Below are 21,835 nucleotides of genomic sequence, written 5' to 3'. Positions count from 1 at the left end.
ATATGGTTGAAAAGTCGTTGTTTTGTTTTTTGGTGCACAAAAATTATTCTTGTCGCTTTATAATATCAGGGTAAAACCACTGTACTCACATGAACTCTTTTAAATATGTTTTAATACCTTTCTGGGCGTTTGAAAGTGTAAATTAACTTGTTGGCAATAGAGGCCTCGTTGGATTTTATCAAAAATATCTTAATTTGTGTTCTGAAAATGAAGGTCTTACGGGTGTGGAACGACATAAGGGTGAGTCATAAATGGCATTATTTTCATTTTTGGGTGAACTAACCCTTTAAGAGAAATATTTTATTTTTTTATTTTTTAAATGGCACACAATTGTCTTACGTTTAATTTAACCGCATGACCTACATCACTTTGACAGAGTGCACTTGTTTTTCTGCATATATTGCAGCTTTTTAAATTTCTCAGAAAATGAATCAATTGTGATTTTTTAACAGGGTCATGAGAAACGTGATTCAAATGTCTGTAGTGACTGAGGCTTAATCTTTTACTGACACCTATTGGTAAGGTTTAGTAACTACAGTGGTACTAAACTAGTCGTGTCAATAGAATAAAGATCCCAGTGTAGGTAAACTGTATGAAAGGGTAGTATTTTTTTTTATGTAACTCTGCTTTTTCAATATGATCAGACATCTGCTGTTACTACATAAACATGTTCAACAAAATAGTTCGATTAAATTTTGTCTCATAAAATTGAGTGGATAATTTAGTGGAATTGTTAATTATTATATATATAAAGATGACAAAATGCATAAGATTACAGCGTATGACATCATCCATCTTTAATGATGCACATAAAACAGCAAAAAACTACTAAACTAATCACAATTTCTCCAAGCTGCCCCATAAAAAAGTGCATCATATGACACAGCTTCCATACATGCCAAATAAATATATATCAACATATATATAAATGCCATAATCACAGGTGCTTAAAAAAAATGCTGTCAATCATCTGTTGTACAGGAACCCTCTCTCTCTTGTCTGAGTTTAACACTGATGCAATGTTTCTGTGTGACGTTACTCCTCATTTTCTGTCCTGTTGAAAATCTCTATGGTCTCTCCTTCCCTCAGCTTCAGGAACACTTGCTGGAGGTGCCATCTAGTGACAAAAGAGGACAAAAGATAATTATATAATGTAACAACACATATCAGCATACACAAGGTTGCTTATCAAACCCATGCAGACACATTTCTCTATTCTGGGGTCTTTAGAAGTGAAAACATGGTACCTGTTCATGAGAGTGTCTCTGGTGGACGTTGTGTAGAGATAACCTCCATTCTTTGACCCGGTAACTGGGATCTTCAGCTGAAAAATTATTAATATATTGCTGACCAGTAGTAGAGCGAGTATTTCTCATGTACTGCGTGGAGGATGGTTTATGGTGAGGCTGTAGAGCTGCTGACCTGAGCGCTGCTGTGGTCCATACGGTTGTGTCGGTCAGATAAGTGAATGTTGTGGATCTTTAGAGGAGGAGCCCCCAGACTGGCCATGGCGGTGGAATTATTGTTCAGTTGTTCAAGGGCCAGACGGTAGTACTCTGCTTTTGCAAAATTTTCTGAAAGAAAAAGGATACGATTGTTTAAAAGTTTTTTTAACAGATAACATAAGCTTTAATTAACAATGACTTACTCTGCATGAGGTAATACATCATAGCACAGCCGCCGCCAGTCACTACAGTGATGAATATGGTCATCTGCTGCAGGAGGCTGGTTGATCGACTCATCCTTCCTCACTTCAGCTGGAGGAACACTCTATACAATAGTAATGATCATATAAACATAACTGAATTTATTTCCTTAAAGGATTCTTCAGAGCTTGAAATTAGTTTCATACATAAATGTAAATTGTGCCTCTCTCTAGTTTGATTTTCGTCATTTTTGGTCACTACTTATTGTCATACTGCCATTTGTTATTTCAGATTTAGTTCGGCTTTACTGTTCTAAATGGGTATTTACATGGTACTTCAGTGTCCTTAAAAGAGTCTTAGCATGGAATATTGTCAAAATAAAAATGTGTGTGTGTATATATATATATATATATAAATTAACGTAAACAGTATGATACAATATGCTACAATAGTACATTTTGTTAGTAGCCTATGAGACATTTAATTTACAAATATCTGCCTTCGTTTTAAAGAACGATACTTTAGTAAGATATGGATTAATATTGTTTAAAAACGTCCATGAATTTCAGAGAACTGAGTCGTAATTTTGTCCATTCCTGCATCGATTTCAAGGTACGGTCATAATAATAATAATAACTCACCGTCACATCGATTATTTTTATAAGACACTATCAGGAGCGCGCTATGGGCGCGGCCATGTTCGTTTTTCTTTGAAAAACTTTATTCAAACATTGATGTATATAATCTGATTAAACGCACGGTAAACATTCAGTTTTGCGATTTTTTTTTTTTTTTTTTTTTTTTTTTTTTGTCATATACAGGATAAAGTAAATGTGTTCGTACTCCGTAAAGCTTCAACTCTTGATTTTTAAGATAGATAGCCTGTTTATTTTCTGTAGCCTATTATTTGTCGACAACAGGAGCACGTGTGGCTGGAGCGCGTGACGTATGACGCATGCGCGGTTACGAAAAAAGAGTTATGAAAGTTCTTTCCTGAGTCACAGGAGAATGTCATTCACCCCTCTGATTTCCCTGCAGATGCGTTAGAGTTCCACACCAAAGGCTCTTCGGGACATTCAGAGGTGAGGACATTTATCTCTTGCTCTTGTACTTGTGCATAGAGAAGAATTAACATTATCTGTTGTGTAATCATTACTCACTTGAGCGCGATGCAGGTGCGTTTCGTTAATGTGACGCTTTGGTGATTTCATTAACGCGCATTGAAGCGTGTTAATAAACCGATTTCTTTTCAGTATGTCAATATACGATTTCTAGCATTTGAGAAAATAGCCATGTATGGACTATTTTAATATCCAAATTCCTGCTCTCAGTATTTTCTACATGCTGCTGCTGCCTGCTGGTTAGTTTTATAAACCCTGTTACATGACAATTAAGCTCAAATGAATTATATATATTATATATAAGTAGTTTTTACACAAGTTTTTATTGTGTCATTTATACTATACTTTACTACTATAACCAATATGTTTTTCCTTATGCAATCCAATTGGGAGTCCAAGTCAATTCTCAAGTAACTTTTTTTTGTAAATGTTGCACGACTCGATCTCTGGTTACTGCTTAAACAAGCCCTTATCAGACAAACACACATGCAGACACACAATTTCAGCAAACACTCTTCTCAAACCAGTTTCTCAGAAATGTGCTGCTCTGTCAGATCTTTGCATCGACTTGTTTTAATAGGATGACAAGGTCAGTGTAGATTAGGATTGATCCACTCCACGCTTGTTTAAACCTTTTCCACAGATGTTGCATTTATGTTTTTTCGTTATCATGCAGAATTTAAATCAAGTTCAGAACAAACTCAGTTGTATTCCTCTCCTATAAGCACACTTGTAACACTTAGCTGATTTTCTTCTTGTGTTCCTGCAGGAATCATGTTGGGATCAGTGGTTGTAGGTGTAGGCATTGCAGGATGTGTGAGAATGAGAGATTTACTCGCTCCTCTTCCGTCCAGCGCTGCAGAGAAGCTCAGCATCAAAGGCTTTGTGTCCAGGTCAGTGCATCATCCAGACATTCATACAGACACTTGATTTGTTTCACACATTGAGCCTGATTGGCTTAAAGCAAGTAGCATATATATATTATTTTTTTATTTTTTTATTTTTTTATCACATAGAACACAAGATAAGCTCTCTGTAACCATGTAATATAATATAGCAAATATTTACTGTTCTGTCTGTGGTGTGCAGTTGATAGACCTTGCTGATGTCTGCACTTTAAACGTGTTTTTGACTCATCATCCTGAAAGGTTCATTTTGAAAGTTTCACACAGACCAGTATTAGTTCTTGACTTTGACTTTGTATGTGTGTGTATGAATGTATATGTGTGTGTATATATATATATATATATATATATATATATATATATATATATATATATATATATATAATATATAATATATATATATATAAATATAAATATAAATATAAATATAAATATAAATAGATAAATAAATATAAATAAAATTAGGGGTGTTACGGTTTCGGTACAGTTCAGTATGTGCGATGTTCAGTAAAAAATAGGACAATTTCAAATAAAGAAAATAAAAATAAATAATCTAATTACAAGAAACAGAACAAATAAATACATGAGAGCTAAAATACAAATAAAATAAACAATGCTTTACAGGTTTTTCAGGTATATAACGGCTTTCAGGTACAGAAATTGAATAAAGTAATCAAATATATAATAACACTTCATATAAACTTCTTTTAATAATTGAATATAGTTGAAACATTATAGAAGTTACAAAAAGCTATTCAGTCAAGAGTAGGGTTGCAAAGGGGCGGAACGTTTCCGGTAAATTTCCGGAAACTTTCCACGGGAACTTAACCTAGGGAATTTTGGAAATATTCCAATTTGGAAACTTAACAGGAATTTACATGAATTTATGGGAATTTACGGGAATTAAATGGAAATTTGGGGAAATGTATAATATTTATATAAAATGTATCATATAAAAAAATATAAACAGTTTGTTTGGTCATAACATGAAATAACAGTTATTTATTTTTCGCATTTAATTAATTTTCATTTAGTAAATATGTAAATTAAATATATTTTTATTGCAGCAATTATGTGTTATTTATTTCAGTGTCACATGTTCCTTCAGAAATCAGTATAATTTTGCTGATTTGTTTCCAACAATGATAATAACAAATGTTTTAGCATGTTAGAATGATATCTGAAGGATCATGTGACACTGAAGGATAGAGAAATGATGTTGAAAATTCAGCTTTGATCACAGAAATAAAATTATATATTTATGTATATAAATTATTATACCATTATTTTAAATTGTAGTTATGTTTCACAATATTAGTTATTTCCAGATTTTTGATCAAATGCGCATTTTTTGGACTGGGGGAAGCACATTGCATGCAGGGGGTATCAATAGTCCTGTAGTAAGTAGTGTGCTGTGTGAGGAATGTGAATGGTGAAAAATTTAACTAAAATTGCATTAAATATGGTTGTTTTTCAACCAAAATTATGTTGCAAGATGTTTTTTTCAATTACATTTAAGCACCCTGTTATAGGCTAACTTGTAATTTTGCAAATTCCCTGTAAATTCCCATATATTCCCATATATTCCTAGCCTGGTAATACCAGACTCTGCTACTTCACTTTGCTTCGTAGACAGAGTCTGGAATGGCATAATAGAGAAGTGTTTTCTCTCTCGCCAGGGGGCGCTTGTCTGAAGTTTAAAATCATTGGTTACCCGTAAGCCAATCAGATACGTTTAGTTATGAGGTATGTTATGTGCCTGTACAGCCGCATCGAAGCACAGACATCATGCATCGAACTCAAATCTATGATTGAACTTCCACTGTAAACCTGTTGTAAACACATGATAAAACAAATGTTTATCAAACACTCTTCTTGTTCTGGCTTCAGTTTGAAAAAGAGTTGAATGTTCTCCATAACAGAGCGAATTGCATCCCGTGTCTCGTTTCCCATTTCCGCGGTCGTTTCGGTTTTCGATTTCTCTAACCTACAATGTAAAACTCGGCGCTTAGCATCTACGTCACGGCTCTCAGCCCGCCCTCTGTTCGTTGATTGGCCCGGCTGTTTCCAGACCGGTGGTAAACAGAAAGCTCTGACGCTGTCTCAGACTGAGTACAGAAGCGAAATGAAATTGAGCGGAAGTAGGAAGTCTGACGTAGTCAGGCTAATATATTCCCGTTAATTCCCATGGAAATTTTTTTTTTTTTTTTTTTTTTTTTTTGTCCTTTGTCATTTGATTAACATTAAAAACACAGAGCAGGAATATTCGACTGCTGTCCCTTAATGAACCTTCAAATATCCAGTACACTGATACAAATACACATGCATTGTCTGTCTCGTTTTTCTCCTAAGCCATAGCCTATTATGTTTGTTAGGTTACTCACTAAGCTGGGCATGTTGACCAGTTTAGGTGCAAGGCTTGAAAGAGAATTTGAGCGAGAGTATTTGAATGTTTACACTGACAAGGTTTAAAAGATATATATATATATATATATATATATATATAAAAATATATATATATATATATATATAAATACCAACAACCCTTTGCTCAACTTATATGCTCAAGCCGTTGCGATATGCATATTGTGATGTACATTTGCGATATTTCAATAAATTGTGCAGCCCTATATTTTTCTCTCAGGATGTAGTAGTCATGTTTCTTTAAAAGATACATATGTAATAATATATTAGCATTTCTTTTGTTTAATATGAATTTGAATCTCTTGAATCTACTGGTGTTTTGTGTTTGTGTAGGAGGACTCTTGAAGATCAGCAGGGTGTGAAGCAGATCACGATGACGGAGGCGTTGAGCAGAAGTGACATCCATGTGGCATTTATATGCACAGAAAACACCAGCCATGAAGAGAGCATCAGGTATCACACAGTCCATAATCTCTTCTGATTGGCAGAAATGATCATGTGTTAGTGTCCTTCTTTTAATATGATGGTTTCTCCCCTGATCTGCTCAATCTCAGGCAGTTCCTGGAGGCAGGGAAGCATGTGTGCGTTGAGTATCCCATGACCCTCAGCTACACATCTGCAGTGGATCTCTGGAATCTGGCTCAACAGAAGGGTGAGCTGCTGTCTTCATTAACAGCTGTGGATGCATGTTTTCTTGAGTACATTTTTGAAACGGTAGAACGTTTGTCATAAAATTAGCTAAATAATATTTTTCTGCATCATACTTAAACGTTTTAACTTCTATATGGTATCTTCAGGGCTGGTGCTTCATGAAGAACACATTGAACTTCTCACTCCTGACTTTAAACAACTGAAAAAAGACATATCTGAGAAAACACTGGAGAAGGGAACGCTGCACTTCACAGGTATAATAGCACCCAGTTACTCTTCCTTTTAAAGGGTATCACTAGGGTTTATAGTGACAGTCAGTTTTCTTTTCAGGTGGACCCCTGAAGCCAAATTTTGGGTTCCCATCGTTCAGCGGCATTGCCAGAATGACCTGGTTGGTTGATCTATTCGGGGAGCTCACGGTTACTGCTGCATCTCTGGTGGAGGAGAAAGAGAACAAATACATGAAGATGACGGCCCACTTTCTGACCCAACAACAGAAGTGAGTACACTACAACCACAGAAGAAAAAGAAAAAGAAAACAAGAAAAACTTGTTAAATTTCAAGAAAAAAGTCGAGATAAAATGTTGAATAAACTCGTTAAATTACAAGAAAAATGTCGTTAATTTACAAGAACAAATTCGTTAAATTATGAGAAAAATGCTGTTAAATTATGAGGAAAAAAGTCGTTAAATTAAGAGAACGTTAAATTACGAGAACAAATTTGTTAAATTACTTGTTAAATAATTAACTGTTCTCAAATTAATTGTTCTCAAATTCGTAATTTCGTTAAATTATGAATTTGTTCTCATAACTTAACAACTTTTTTCTCGTAATTTATTCTCAACATTTTATCTCGACTTTTTTCTCGAAATTTAACAACTTTAATCTCGGGATGGTTTTATTTTTTTATTATTGCTTGGCCCTAATCCTCTTCCCTACAATTGAACGCATCTTTGCTAAATAAAAGTATTATTTTCCAGTATAAAAAACAATACTTATTGACCCCAAACTTTTGAATGGTAGTGGATGTATTTAGAAGGTGAAACTGGTCACCATTTCTTAAATGTTTTTCGGTATTTAATCACCTTTTTGCACTTGAATTGTGTTGCAGAGTGACGCATGAGTTTTTAAAAGTACTTTTGCTTTTCTGTGTAGCCTCTCAATAAATATGAGGTCATGAAACTGCAATCTCTATAACTAGATTTTATGGGTGGTGCTTGCATTGCTATGTGATTGCTAAGGGTGTTACAAAAGTCAAAGAATCCATGCCCAAAACTACATTAATTTATTTTATTTAATCTGTTTTATCATCCAACATGGAAAATCAGATGTTAATCAAAGTTGTTTCTGACACAGGCCTCTTACTTGGATTGAAGAACGAGGTCCAGGACTGGGCAGAGCCAAAACCATAGACTTTAACTTCCAGGACGGCACTATCACAGAGCTTCCTGCCGGTCAGCGGGAGCCAGTGGGGCTGTTCATGCAGGATCTGGTGCTGTTCGGCCGAAAGCTGCAGGGTGACGTGTCTGCCGCGGAGCTCCAGGCGGAGAGGAGCCGGATCTTACACTGTCTGGAGCTGGCGGACCGCATTCAGCAGCTCAGTGAAAACGCTCAGGCCTGAACCTGTCCTGAAAGCATTCTCACAGAATTAGCCACTATGGTATTTTCGCTCTCTTTTCCCAAATGTCCCATATGGAATTATGAGATATAGACTCTGGGATAGAGACAGACATCTGCAGTATAGAATAATATTATAATAAATATACTTTTTTTTTTTTTTTTGGTAGCACTTTACTTAAAGCCTTTATATATAATGCATTATAAAAAGTTTATGATCTCATTAATAATTATAACCACAGTTATAATAGTTTATGATGCATATCTAGTCATTAAACACACCTTTAGAAAGTATAATGCATTAAAATATAAGGCAAACAACCAATTTCTGATATACCAATACATTTTAACGTTAGTTATTTATGAAAATGCATTATAATGTACATTATGAATAGCTTTATAATGCATTATACAAAAAGGCTTTAGTGGGTAACACTTTACAGTAAGGTCTCATTTATTAACATTAGTTAATGCATTAACTAACATGACCTAACAATGAGCAATATATTTTAATGCCATTTATTAACCTTTGTTAATGTTAGTTAATAAAAATGTTTGTTCATGTTCGTTCACAGTGCATTAACTATGCTAACAGATACAACTTTGGATTATATTAATGCATTAGGAAAAGTTGAAATTAAAATGAAAAATTAATGAAAAATGCTTCTACAGCATTTATTAATCTTAGTTCATGTTAAACCTTATTGTAAAGTGTTACTGTAAAGGATAATACTTTTTTGGAACAGTGAAAAAGCGTATCTAATGAGTTGTTAAGCTCTAAAAAGGACAAAAAAGAACCACCATAAAAGTAGTGACTTCTATTATTCCCAAAAAAAATGACAACTTATGGTCTTTTTGTCCTTTTTGGACCTTGACGGCTATTTTTATGTAAAATATTTTTTAAAAATCAGTATTGGGAAATTGCAGTGATTTTAAAAATATATAACATATCCGCATAAAATCAAAACTCTTTGATTTGGGAATTAAACTAATAGTTTTGTGTTTAACTAGTGGGCCGCATCAGAATATGCAGTAACAGCACATTCTTTCATTGTATCGTGCAACTAAACTCAAGTTACTTTTTTATTATTCAACAAAAAGGGATGTTTCTTGCTGACTTCTTTTTTTTTTTTTTTTTTTACATTTTTTAAATCAGTTGGCATTTTGTACGTGACTGATGCAGTGGGTTGTGTGTTTGTGTAATGCATCTGCACCAAATTCAAATACACATTTCAGACAAATGAACCAGTGATTTTGGTCATTGGTGTTCATACAGGCTGGTGCATTGCAAAACACTCTTGTTTGCTTTGATATTTCTCTTTGTCATAGTACATACTTAAGTTGCTCTGTTGACATGCTGTAGTTTGTTCTGTGAAAACTGGAGGAGCTCTGTAGACATTCATACATGCTTGACGCAAAATCAAAGGTTCACTTATTCATGAAATGCTCAAAGATTTTCTTTAATCTGATCTATTTTCTTTATGAGGAGATTAAAGTGAGAAAGCACTGAATTGAGCAGATCATGGGCTCTACCAAGGATAAATAAGTGTAATGCACATATCATAAAGAGGAATGTTTAATTTTGTTTCTAACCAAAATGCATTGTTTACATTTGTCTTCATGTGTACATATTTGTGTTATTCAGTTATAAATAAATTGTGCCTGCTTTATGGAATTAGATATTGCAGCTGATTTTCCACACAACACATTTCAACTGTATAACCTGAAATCTTGAACTTTTATTTTGTATTATGATAATGAAGCCAATTTTTTTAACCCTTATGCGGTCTTCGTTTGGGAAGTACACTCAGGGTCTTCGGGGTCTCCACAGACCCCAGGCAACAAAATGCAATTTTGTAACAAAATACTTGTTTTTTTAAAAAACATTTAATTTTACTCTTTTTATTAATGTTTTTACTCCATGTTTGTACAGTTTTTGGAGGATTTATCATATTTTTTAAATTTATATAAATAAATTTAAAAATATTTTTTTAAAATAGGTTTTTATACAAAAACAGCTTTTTATGTAAAATTCACTTTATAAAAGACCCACATTTCTAAATTTCATTCATGGGGATAACATGGATAATTTGACATGGTTTAGTGTAAGATTTTTGCCCATCTTTTGGAAAATGCAGTTTTAAAAGTAAAAAAACTATCATTTTTACCAGTAGATGGCTGCAGAGCTCCACTATATGCTATGTGCTATCTGACTGACTGAAAGACATCTTTTCATAAGTTTTTTTCAGTTGGATTCATATCTAAATATTATGAAATCACAATTATAACAATAAAGGGTACTTTTTGTCAAAGTTTAGCATTTTTTGTAATGAAAAAAAAATAGTTTTTCAATATTGTTACATTATGATGAGACTCCACTGTGAAAATGGACAAAATTCATCCTCAAAATCAACATTTTGGAAAAATTAATTTTTTTCAGTACAAAAAATGCTAAACTTTGACAAAAAGTATTTTTTATTGTTATAATTGTGATTTCATAACATTTAGATATGAATCCAACAAAAAAAAACTTATGAAAAGATGTCTTTCAGTCAGTCAAATAGCACATAACAAATAGTGGAGCTCTGCAGCCATCTACTGGTAAAAGTGATTTTTTTTTACTTTTAAAACTGCATTTTTCAAAAGATGGGCAAAAATCTTACACTAAACCATGTCAAATTATCCATGTTATCCCCATGAATGAAAGTTAGAAATGTGGGTCTTTTATAAAGGGAATTTTACATAAAAAGCTGTTTTTGTAAAAATATTAATTTATTTATTTATTTATATAAATTTAAAAGATACGAGAAATCCTCCAAAAACTGCACAAATATGAAGTAAAAACATTAATAAACAGAGTAAAATTACATTTGTTTTTTAAAAAGCAGTTATTTTATAACAAAATTAAATTTTATTGCCTGGGGTCTGTGGAGACCCCGAAGACCCTGAGTGTGACCCTTTTTTTTACACTAACATAAAAACAAGATATCACTCCGATTTTTTTTTTTCTTTGTAGATCTAGAAAGTGTTAACAACGGTACAAAGTTTCATGTCATTTGGACAAAGAGAATATTTTTTTTTATTTGAGCAAACGTCGTTTGGGGTCTGTGCAGACCCCAAAGACCCTATAAGGGTTAAACACTTTTTTTTTTTACATTTTTTTTAAGCATGTCCATCACAATTTGTTAGTTGTAAAAAAATTAATAAAATCAAGTATTCTGTCTTGCACTTAAGTTCAATTCAGTTCACATGTATTTGTATTGCTTTTCACAATATATATTGTTTCAAAAATTCAGTAAAATGTTTTTGTATTCTTTCACATTGTTTTACACAATTATCATGGGTGCATATACTTAAAAAAAAGTTAATTTTCTTAATGCAAAATATTTTTCTGTTAACGCTGTTGTTATTCACTAATTAAAATATTAGTTATGAACTAACAGTGAACTAAATGTTCACAGCAAATATTAATCTAGACTAATTACTATGTATACATTTTAAAATTTTATGTTTTATACATTAACATCAGTTAATGTAAAAATTCATGTCTAATGCATTAACAACAGCAGAACCTCATTGTAGTAAGAATTTATCTTTTGCTTTTGAGATTAAATATGATCCAGACATGATTCATGAAACCCTACATTCCTTCCTCAAAAGTGAAATAATAAACATGTTCAAGTATTTATAAATCATAAATCATGTTCAGACACCAAGAGTGAAAAAAGTTTAAACTTTTATTCAAAAGACAAGTCAGTCCTAATGCCACATTAGTTAACAAGGGCAGGGCCATATTTTTCAGAAGCTGTGGTAAGATGATGCCAACACTGTCATGTGCTCAGATTCACACACACAAAAAAAAGAACAAACATTCAGATGAGACATTTCCCTTTGGAAAATGTCTGACAATAAACTGCATCTATACATTAAAAACAAGAACTTTTTTAATTTTTACTGGCTGCATTGCTGAAACGCAGTTTCTAGATCCTCATTGGACAGTTTCGATTTCTGATTGCGAAATTTGCTGAAACAGTTTCTAGATCCTCATTGGACAGTTTTGCTTTTCTGATTGCAAAGTTTGGTTGATACAAAAAAAGCCTCAAATAAATTACAACAGCATATTAACCCTAGAAAATAAAAGCTGTACTTTGTTTATTTGTGGAAGAAAACAAAACAAAATGGAGCTTTAAAGAGCAGCTGATTTCAGTTCAGGTTCTGGTCTAGTTGAAAAGTGTCTGGAATGTTTGAGAATGGAAGTACTTGTGTGCATCATCATCATCATCATCATCATCATCATCATCATCATGCTGGACAAACACAACAGTAATAAATATACAAAAAAAGTAATGAAATAATAGCAGAAAAAATACAAAGTCCTTGTTTACAGCACATCGCAACAGCATCAATCTGCAGTCGATCTTTAGTCTTTAACCTTCAGCTGTCGGTCAGGTCTTTCTGCTGGCTCTGTCACTTCAGCCGGTGCAAAGAGAATGAGAAGAAAAAACATTCCTCCTGGGTGACTAATCAGACCTGAGAAGAGCAGGGCATTCTGGGATGCTTCTTCTGGAAGTCAAAGTGATGTGGGCTGAAGGTGGTCGGAGGGGCTCACGTGGATTTCTGTTTATAATGAAGGGTCAGGTCTCCACCGCTCTTCCAGATAAAATGCTTAACAGTCCGAAGGTCCATGTTTGGATCCAAAACCTATGAAGACAGCAGACATTTTTAACAGTAGTCTAAAAAAAAAGCATTTCACAATTTTTACTATTTAAATCAGTTTACACAATGAACGATAATGATAAATATATTAGCATTCACACCAACCCATGATACTTCACAAACAAGGGTCAATTCAACGCTGGATTTGCACAAAAGATTAACATGACGGCACATGCTAGTCGATGAGTTGAATCAACTCCACAGCAACTACATAAATTTATCCACTAACCATTCAGAAACGTCCAGTTTCATTCTAAAAGTTGTAACTTCTTCCTCTCCATCAGTGTCGACTCCGGTTTGAACAAAGTAAGGCTGAACACCGTTACTGACAATCCTCATTTTGGCTGCGTGAGATTCTCCAGTTTTGTTGTTGTTGAGCAACCGAAGCGCGAGCTGTTAAAGCTCCGCCCTCTTCTGGAAAGGGGGCCGGGAGCAGCAGCTCATTTGCATTTAAAGGCACACACAAAATTTGCATGTTTTTGCTCACACCCAAATAGGGGCAAATTTGACAAGCTCTAATAAATAATCTGTGGGGGATTCTGAGCTGAAACTTCACAGACACATTCTGGAGACACCAGGGACTTATATTACATCTTGTGAAAGGGGCATTATAGGTCCCCTTTAAATTTAGAAAGATTTTTAAAACTACTTTATCATTGTGGTTATCATCCTTGGTGCGAACGAATCTTTAGGAAGACAAAGCAAATGGTAAAATCTCGCCTGAAATTTCAATAAAATACAGTGCAGTTGAGGATTAATGCATTGTAAGGATGAAAATTACATTAAAGCAGGGGAAAGCAACCGAAACTGTGAGGCAGTTAAGGATTTACTTATGTTTTAGTATCTGTAACTGGCTTTTCACACAGTTTAACTGGGGTTATAGCCACTTTTAACCCTGGGTTAATCAATGTTGCACACTTGTAATATTGTTATGAAGGGTTATCGATGTCACAAAAGCAGTGCTACTGGACTGTGCTGACAAAGGTCAGTTGCTTAGCAATCAAAACTAAATAATGGTCACCTCATTTACATTTGTTTCAGCATCTGAGGAAAATAAAATGTTGAAGAGCAAATAATGAGTATATTGGAGCACTGAGTGCAGTAAAGAATGTGATGGCAGGTCTAACCTGATCTAAACACATGAGCTCAATCTTCTCTTCGGCCATCACTGCCACGTCTTCTTCTTTCTCCTGCTCTCCTGGCTTGTCATTGGCTGAAGAGCTGGTGGTCTGTGACTCCGTGTCAAGGTTGATGATCTTCTCATAGACGTGTTCCATCACTTTCCGCACCTGAAGCATGTCACTCGCAGACAGACGGTCTCTGAAAACAACAGGCCGGGATGAAAAAAATCTTCAAAACATTGTTGCAAATTTAGTCAAGTATCACTTTTACAATTAAGATGCCTTTATCTTATGAGATGTCAAAAATATTCAATTAGACCAAGCATAATGATTATTAATTATTCTCGTCGTGTAACTTATAGACACAACATACTTTTTGAGTGTTTTGGCTCCAGATGATGAATGAGGTTGGAGGTAGAATGGGATCTTGTTGAATTTTGGCATATTTTTCTGAAGCAGAAAAGAAAGCAGTCAATATATAATCAAAAACATTATCCATATGATGATGATTGTGGGATTTTAAACACTCACATCTACAGTGATATCAATAACCCACTGAGGTACAGTTTCATTCAGTAACATCGACTCTGTCTCTCCCCCAGAATCACGGCATAATAACCTGGAATTGGAAGGAAATATGGCTTATAATGAAGACAAGATCCAGGAAGGATGGTGAGTTTAATCTCTTCATCAGTACTGGACTCTTTCATTCTGACCTAAACAACGTCCTTCCGCCTGCTTCACCAAAGATGACAGGAGTGTGTGGGGGAACCTGGAAGTAGCCGTTGCCCTTTTGAATTCGGCTCTCCTGTTCACCGTTTACTACAGAGAAACAAACACAGAAGATAATGAAGTCAGAGACCAAGTGCATATTTACATGTTGCAAAATATCAGATGTTTTATAAATATGTAATCTGAATTCAAGGAATTAGCTCAGAACCCAAAAAAACAAAGCTTTGTATAAATACAAAAATAATTGCATGCATCCTTTGCGGATAAGGAAAACTATACTTTGCAGCAAAATTTTCATCCAAGACGGCAGATAAGAGTCAAGGAAAATATTTTTCAGTACTGAAAAGTATTACTAGAAAAATAATTTCTCCTATAAAATGAAATTCTTATTTAATGTCCATTATTAAACGATTTGTTTTTACAAAAACACATCTACCATGATTGAGTTCATTTTCCTCCTCTTCCATTGGATTTATGTGAGTTCTGGGCCAGAATTCCAACAGGGCCTGCAGGAGCAGCCCACCCAGATTCACTGGAACAAAAGAATAAACACAAAGAATAGTTATGTTACATAATTCCCACTGCTGACTTAATGTTGTAAAGTTGAAAAAACAAACACTTCATAAATCCTATTGTTTATATGTAACATTGTCTTGTTTTTCAGAACAATATTCTAAATGTCCTACAGGTACATCAAAATGACCATAAAGTAGTAAGATTTGTAAAAGCATTTCAAAGAATTGCTAAATTAAAATAATTTCTAGCACCAAATGGAATTGCAAAAATTGATGTAGTATATGAAAACAGTTTTGTCTATCGACCGTAAGTTTTTTGACCACTAGGTGGCACTGCACCAAAACTGTGCAGGTATTCTCAGGTCATGGTTGTCATAACACACACCAAGTTTGATCTGAATTGCAATTCCAAGATTATATCTCACAATTCATTACAAATTATAAAGTCTTGTAATTATAAATTACAAGATATAAAGTCATAAAGTCTGAATTGCGAGATATAAAGCATTTTCAACAGTATGTACTAAGAAGACAACTTTACACTTAGGGTCAGAGCCATCTGGGCTTGTAAAACCAGCATCTTTAGCTGCCACCCACGCCGCAAAGGAATCGCTTTCATCCAGCGTGATAGTCAGCATCTGAAAAACAGCAAAAATATATTTAACACTCATTATAATACATTTTGCCCACATTTTAATTGAAAACAAGATGCTAAAGCAAAAGGTATTGCCTCTAATACTCACCCCTGTTTTGAGATCTACAGAAAACCAGTTCGGCACATACACCATCTTGAACCTTTTTTTAATTTCCTCATCAAAGTCCACTTTACCCAGGTCTTCCCCCTTGCATGCCTACAAAACACAGAGCAAGATTACATAACAGTTGGCTAAAAGATGCCATAAAAATATTCTCATGATCTGTTCGCCTCTTACCTTGAGGACATCCCAGAATGCCACACTGTTATTGCTGTCTTTAGTGAGTATGTGCCTCTTGTCATTGAGAATATGACACTGAACGATGCTGGTGCCACCTGAAATTAAATTAAACTCAGTTCAATACAATTTTCAATCAAAAAAATGATAGATTCTAGAAATTATAGATTCTAGAAATTATAGTTTCAATCAATTATAGATTGAAAAAACAGTAGATGTTTTTATCCAAAGCCACAGACAGTACACTTGCTATAGGTACCTTATACAATTTCCCAGGAGAAACTAAGGTTTGGTGTCTTTCACAACCAGCAACCTTGCTGGTTTAATCTTTAACACAACACCACTCTGACCTCCACCTTTAAGGTCAGATGCTTGTTCTAGCATACAGTGAGGGTCTTTTACCTTTGATGACCTGCTCTGGCTGTGTACACAGAGGAGTCAGTGGGGCACTACAGTCGTTGTCGTAGTCTCCAGATGTTCTGAAGTTATGCATGCCCTTTAGAGACTGATGATGACAAAGAAAGAAAGACCAAGTAAGTTTAAGACCAAGTAAAGAAAATTGAAGGAAAAACGGTATGTCAATATGTTCTCTAAATATAAACGTCTATGGAGAAACACAAAGAGTTGTATTAGCGACACTTCAGAGTTTGAAAATACATTCAATTTACAATAAAGGGTTAGGGAAGCTTGAATCACTCTGCTCCCAACCACTAAAATATGCACACAAAAAAAAAAAAAAAATTCCTGTACCTTCTGATCACACTGCACAAAAGTTTTTTCTTAGTATTTTTGTCTTGTTTTCCAGTGCAAATGTCTAAATAAATTAAATATATCAAGATGCATTTACTGGAGAAGCAAAATTACATAAATATGAAGTTTTGCTTTTTTTATGATTAAAACAAGAACAAATATCTGCCAACAGGCTCAGAAATTCAAAGGGAGGTTTTCATACGCCTCTGACTCATATCTGTTCTTGTTTTGAGCATAAACTCGCTTCATTTTGATCAATTTTTTGAGTCTTCATTTTTATGTTTCCATCTCAAGTACATGTATCTTCATTTATTTGAAAACAAAAATACTAAAAAAGAAATCTTTGCAATGCATGCAAGATTTAATGCCATGACTTAATGAACTAAAGACTTTCAGCTCTAATTTAAGACCTTTTTAATACTTGAATTTGTGTAAAGGTAAATTAATACCTTTGTAAGACCTTTATAAGACCTACAGAAAACATCATGCATATTTAAAGTGACAGTTTAACCTGAAGTGACAATTATGTCATCATTGCTCACAATATATACAAGAAATTCTTTGTTTTCATGCAACCAGAGTACTAATAAGAATGATGTGAACTTTTAAAGTACTTTTAAGGTAATTATTAGTCCTTTTTGGAGCTTGACAGTAATAGTCCTCATTCACTAACATTGGAAAGGGCAGATTAGACATATCATAGGTAATTCCTATTGTGTTATATTTACATTTATTAATTTAGCTGATGCTTTTATCCAAAGCGACTTACAAAAGAGGTACAAAACAAACAGTTCATCTTAAGGAGACAACAACATGAGAAGTGCCAGCAATACAAAGTTACAAACATCCAAAATAGTATAAGCTAGATCAAGGAGGGGATATAAAAAATAGTGCAAGCATAGAAAAAAGTTTTTTTTTTTTTTTTAAAGTTAGCAGGATGCAATTAAGTGCTAATGGAAAAAATGAGTTTTCAGCTGTTTCTTGAATACTGTCAGTGATTCGGCTCTCCGGATAGGGTTAAGATAGGGGCTCAAGGAGAAAAATTAATTGAGCGATATGAGGCTGAATAATGACAGAATTTTTATTTTGGCTGAACTATTTCTTTAAGGAATAAACCCTCTGAATTATGATTATGTAACTCACCCATTTGTTCACAAATGATTTAGTTGTGGACACCCAAATGGCTTGAGGAGGGTCAGCTGATTTGTCCAATTCCATCTGCACAGAGCATCAGATAAGTTGTAAGAGCAGCTTTCTTGAAGGATTCAACACTTGAATTTAAGGATGACTTCATTTCTTTATTTCCGAGCACTATGCATCTCAAACTTGCTCTCACCTTTAGGACAGGAGCTTTCTCTTCACATATGAGCACACGTATGTCAGGGTTTCGCAAGTCAGTGCAGTAGATTTTTCGGTCACGTCCACCGGAGTAAATGTGCGTGAAGGCCTCGTTCACCTGCAAGGCCCACACACCCTCATCGTGGACCCGGTATGTGGCGATACATCGCTGCTGGCCGAGAGACCACAAGCGTATTGTACCGTCTGAGCTACCGGAGAGACACTAGACAGAAAAAACAGCAGGAGGATAACATTATCAAAGTCAGTGAATGGTTGTGTTCAGTTTTCGGCTGAATAGCAAAAAATAAAAAGTCCTACCTGGGTGCCGTCTCTGTTTAGTAATAATGATTTGACGTTGTCACTGTGGCCTTTCAGCTTCATTAGCTTGGCACATGTCCGTGGATCCCAGACCCTCAAGACCTGCCATAACAAAAAAATGTGACAAAACACGTTCTGTAAGTAAAGCCTTTTATTTGAACCTGCCTGCAGTCACATGAATGAACAATATTCCTTCCTTTAAATGTGAAAGTAAAACATCGTAAGACTAACCTTTTCTGTAGATCCTGAGATGATCACGGTTCCTGCCTGATTCATGGCCAGACTGTAGATGGAGTCTTTGTTTCCACTCAGCGAGGAAGCTGTCACAGAAAATATGAATGCAATACTGCACTCACTTCAGAGCAAAAGGGTTTTCACATTCATCTGCTTTATACCTACTCAGTGAATAAGAAGGAAGAATGTGTCAAGAGTTAAAAAAAGAGAGTTTTCTCACTGGTGACTGTATTATTAGAGGCCGTCAGAGCGGTCAGCGTGTTCACATCCCACAGGAAGATCTGCCTGTCCAGCCCGGCTGATGCCACCAGCTCCTTGTCTTTCGCATATGCTAAAGCTTTGACGTAGTCCTGAAGTGTAAATCACAACTATTGTCACTATCAACATAATAGTATGTCCCATATATAGTAATTTTGCACACAAAAATAGTACAAATTAGCATCAGTCTGTTTTCTGTTGTCTGGCTACCATCAACATAATAAAAGAGGCCACATTTCCAAAGTCTTGATTTTGTTTTTGGGGTCTACTAGAATAGGTTTTTAAGCTTGAATGTTTAAAAAACACATTATTATTCACATATTTTACATTGTTGCAGCACCTCTCTTCACAGTCTGTCAGTAACGCTCTGTTTAGTTCCTGTCTCTATGAAGCTCCTCCTTCTGAAAAGCACAATGTGCTCTAATTGGATGGCTGGACCAGTGTGATGTGATTGGTCAACCTCTTCTAGTGTGTTTTGAAAATGTTACGCCCTTACCATACCTGCGAGTTTCAACACACTACTAACTAACTCAACCAGGCCCGCCCCATTATTTTGTGCATACCTTGGGCAGGAATTTAAAGAGGAATAGGGCAGGTATTTAAATGAGGAATATTGTGACATGTTTTTTCCCAGAAGAGAATTCAGGACTACAATCGAGGCGTTTCAGGGAGTTCAGAAACATTGCGCACTGATTTAGAGAATAACTCTCTTCAGAGTGACACTTTTCATGCTCATGATTACAGTAACAATACAGTTGAAAATGAACAATACACAAAGTTGACAAACAATTTAGGTCTAACTAAACATAATATGAAACATACCTTATGCGTCCGTAACGTGGACATACAGAATCCCTTGTGTGCATTCCAGACTTTCACAGTGGTGTCTGAGGAGGCTGATATCACTACAACACAGAACAATCCACTGAAAATGGCTGATGCTTAGAATATATTCAATGAGATTTAAGCATGACGTTTCCTGTAAAAAGCTTCTGAAGTGCTTAGACGTACATGTTTTTCCATTACAGCAGAGGATGATGTCATTCACCCAGTCAGTGTGATGCTCCATCGAAGCGATGTATGGATCCTGCTGTAATAGTAAACAGCTGTCAGTGGCACATAAAGCTGGATATATCAAAAACATTTATCTATAAAGAGAAAGAACTTATGTTAGAAATTAAAATTATGATTTTGATGGTGATACAAAATTAAGTGATGTTGGAAATAGAAAGATATGATCATACAGAAACATGGGACCAAGTGTATTAATACTCATAAATCATGAGCTTTTTGTACTTTGTGTTGGTTGACACTCCATATCCTGACGATGGAGTCTCGACCGGCCGTGAAGAGTCTGTTGAGAGCAGGATCCAGCTGAAGAGCGTTCACACCGTTACGATTGTACTTCTCCACCTCATCTCTAATTACGTAGGAAACCTGTAAACTCAACATTATTTAAAAAAATTATTAGACAATTAGAGATTACTTACAATCAAATTACCTACTTAATAAAGTTAAAGGGAAATGATTAGAAACAGTCTTAGGAACCAGATGTGTGTCTTGTAAATCTGTCATTAAGAGACTTTGAGGCTATACAAAACCTGTAACGTTATACAAACACGTCTTTATCTAATTACTGAGCCGACAGTTGTACTCAAACAATAAATTCAATTACAATATCATATATATGTAATATACAGTGGCCCAAAACATTATTTAGACACACCGTAAAATGACTGTATCATGTAATCATCACTGTACCATGGTAACACTACAGTACTTTTTTGTAAGGGTGGAAATGTTTCGGTTTGTCGATATTAGGAATGCTACATTGGGCGACACTTTCCTGAAATACGTAAACATATTACAAATTCACTAATACATAGTTTTAAAGGTTTAAAATATTATGTGTAAATTATCACCTGGACTTTCCTCCGTCCAGCAGCGTTCTGTCTGTGATGAGTCGCCATCTTGCATGTTGACAATCAGTGAATGCGTCACTTCCGGTGCACAGCGAATACGTTCTGGTGTTTGTTAGGCCGAAATCTGTCCCTAGAGGCCGCCTTGAGTACGAGTAGAATTTTTCTCTAGTAGTTGGTAGCTAATTTGCAGGAACTGGACATCATAGCTTTTATTTAGACCCTAAATTTAAAATAGTTCAATGGTATCGAACTGCATATGACATAACAAAAGTTAAAATATAGCCTATAATTATGTACTACTATTGTACAAAACAAGATGTGTACAATCTGGGTTACACATTATGTATCCATATAATCAAACACAACTGATTTAACTCATTAAAAAAACTTCATGTCCTGAAATAGGTGTGTCAGATAAGGAAGACATCCAAAATGTGTGTTGCAGAATCAAACCCAATGCAGACTAATCTCCAAATATGTTCCAAAATCTCTCCTTTTCTCAAATTTTGAAAGGTTTTATACCAAACAAGATCATGAAATTGTTTCTACCTTGTTTTTTTGTAGCACTAGCCCTTGCTTTTAACTTATGAAATCTTTAAAAATGCCTTCAGGATGTAAGGGGTTAATAAACATAA

At 34.8% G+C, this 21,835-nt stretch overlaps 3 protein-coding genes and 1 long non-coding RNA gene across 7 annotated transcripts; 1 reads left to right on the top strand and 3 right to left on the bottom strand.

Moving 5' to 3' along the window:
- Positions 1 to 244: 244 nt before the first annotated feature.
- coa1 (cytochrome C oxidase assembly factor 1) lies at positions 245 to 2,515 on the bottom strand. The gene is made up of 5 exons (XM_067363708.1): positions 2,288 to 2,515; positions 1,649 to 1,770; positions 1,423 to 1,574; positions 1,248 to 1,324; positions 245 to 1,117 (listed from the first exon to the last, which is right to left on the bottom strand). Exons 2-5 carry the CDS (start codon positions 1,740 to 1,742, stop codon positions 1,036 to 1,038), a joined length of 405 nt encoding a protein of 134 aa, XP_067219809.1. The 5' UTR covers positions 1,743 to 1,770; positions 2,288 to 2,515; the 3' UTR covers positions 245 to 1,035.
- Positions 2,516 to 2,639: 124 nt separating this feature from the next.
- On the top strand, positions 2,640 to 9,353 carry blvra (biliverdin reductase A). Its single transcript, XM_067363134.1, has 7 exons — positions 2,640 to 2,728; positions 3,537 to 3,660; positions 6,430 to 6,549; positions 6,651 to 6,748; positions 6,894 to 7,001; positions 7,078 to 7,246; positions 8,104 to 9,353. Exons 2-7 carry the CDS (start codon positions 3,542 to 3,544, stop codon positions 8,366 to 8,368), a joined length of 879 nt encoding a protein of 292 aa, XP_067219235.1. The 5' UTR covers positions 2,640 to 2,728; positions 3,537 to 3,541; the 3' UTR covers positions 8,369 to 9,353.
- A 129-nt stretch (positions 9,354 to 9,482) lies between these two features.
- On the bottom strand, positions 9,483 to 11,635 carry LOC137003099 (uncharacterized). Its single transcript, XR_010891944.1, has 2 exons — positions 11,505 to 11,635; positions 9,483 to 10,142 (listed from the first exon to the last, which is right to left on the bottom strand). It is a non-coding gene; the product is annotated as an uncharacterized lncRNA (long non-coding RNA).
- Positions 11,636 to 12,117: 482 nt separating this feature from the next.
- wdr48b (WD repeat domain 48b) lies at positions 12,118 to 21,532 on the bottom strand. 4 transcript variants are annotated; one of them, XR_010891869.1, is made up of 20 exons: positions 21,201 to 21,531; positions 20,575 to 20,715; positions 20,290 to 20,368; positions 20,101 to 20,183; positions 19,241 to 19,370; positions 19,018 to 19,106; positions 18,787 to 18,888; positions 18,467 to 18,691; positions 18,274 to 18,348; positions 16,783 to 16,885; positions 16,381 to 16,478; positions 16,192 to 16,299; positions 15,990 to 16,086; positions 15,370 to 15,465; positions 14,918 to 15,023; positions 14,733 to 14,820; positions 14,575 to 14,651; positions 14,208 to 14,400; positions 13,310 to 14,124; positions 12,118 to 13,065 (listed from the first exon to the last, which is right to left on the bottom strand). XR_010891869.1 is itself a non-coding variant. In XM_067362159.1 (19 exons), exons 1-19 carry the CDS (start codon positions 21,246 to 21,248, stop codon positions 12,970 to 12,972), a joined length of 2,034 nt encoding a protein of 677 aa, XP_067218260.1. In that variant the 5' UTR covers positions 21,249 to 21,530; the 3' UTR covers positions 12,118 to 12,969. The 4 variants fall into 4 exon arrangements, 2 of the variants coding, with proteins under 2 accessions (XP_067218260.1, XP_067218261.1); XR_010891868.1 differs by having other exon boundaries at positions 13,310 to 14,400; positions 21,201 to 21,532; XM_067362159.1 differs by lacking the exon at positions 13,310 to 14,124 and having other exon boundaries at positions 21,201 to 21,530.
- Positions 21,533 to 21,835: the final 303 nt, after the last annotated feature.

Source organism: Chanodichthys erythropterus, chromosome 16, assembly GCF_024489055.1.
Source record: "Chanodichthys erythropterus isolate Z2021 chromosome 16, ASM2448905v1, whole genome shotgun sequence".
NCBI lineage: Eukaryota > Metazoa > Chordata > Actinopteri > Cypriniformes > Xenocyprididae > Chanodichthys > Chanodichthys erythropterus.
This window is presented reverse-complemented; position numbering and strand designations above follow the sequence as displayed.

Coding starts and splice junctions, on each gene's coding strand:
- coa1 (XM_067363708.1), bottom strand. CDS start 1,742: ATGAGTCGATCAACCAGCCTCCTGCAGCAGATGACCATATTCATCACT. Junction 1,575..1,648: donor GATGTATTACCTCATGCAGA/GTAAGTCATTGT, acceptor TTTTTCTTTCAG/AAAATTTTGCAAAAGCAGAG. Junction 1,118..1,247: donor AGAGACACTCTCATGAACAG/GTACCATGTTTT, acceptor TTTTGTCACTAG/ATGGCACCTCCAGCAAGTGT.
- wdr48b (XM_067362159.1), bottom strand. CDS start 21,248: ATGGCGACTCATCACAGACAGAACGCTGCTGGACGGAGGAAAGTCCAG. Junction 18,889..19,017: donor TCTCAGGATCTACAGAAAAG/GTTAGTCTTACG, acceptor TTGTTATGGCAG/GTCTTGAGGGTCTGGGATCC. Junction 14,821..14,917: donor GGCGGAAGGACGTTGTTTAG/GTCAGAATGAAA, acceptor TTCCAATTCCAG/GTTATTATGCCGTGATTCTG.
- blvra (XM_067363134.1), top strand. CDS start 3,542: ATGTTGGGATCAGTGGTTGTAGGTGTAGGCATTGCAGGATGTGTGAGA. Junction 3,661..6,429: donor ATCAAAGGCTTTGTGTCCAG/GTCAGTGCATCA, acceptor GTGTTTGTGTAG/GAGGACTCTTGAAGATCAGC. Junction 7,247..8,103: donor TTTCTGACCCAACAACAGAA/GTGAGTACACTA, acceptor TTTCTGACACAG/GCCTCTTACTTGGATTGAAG.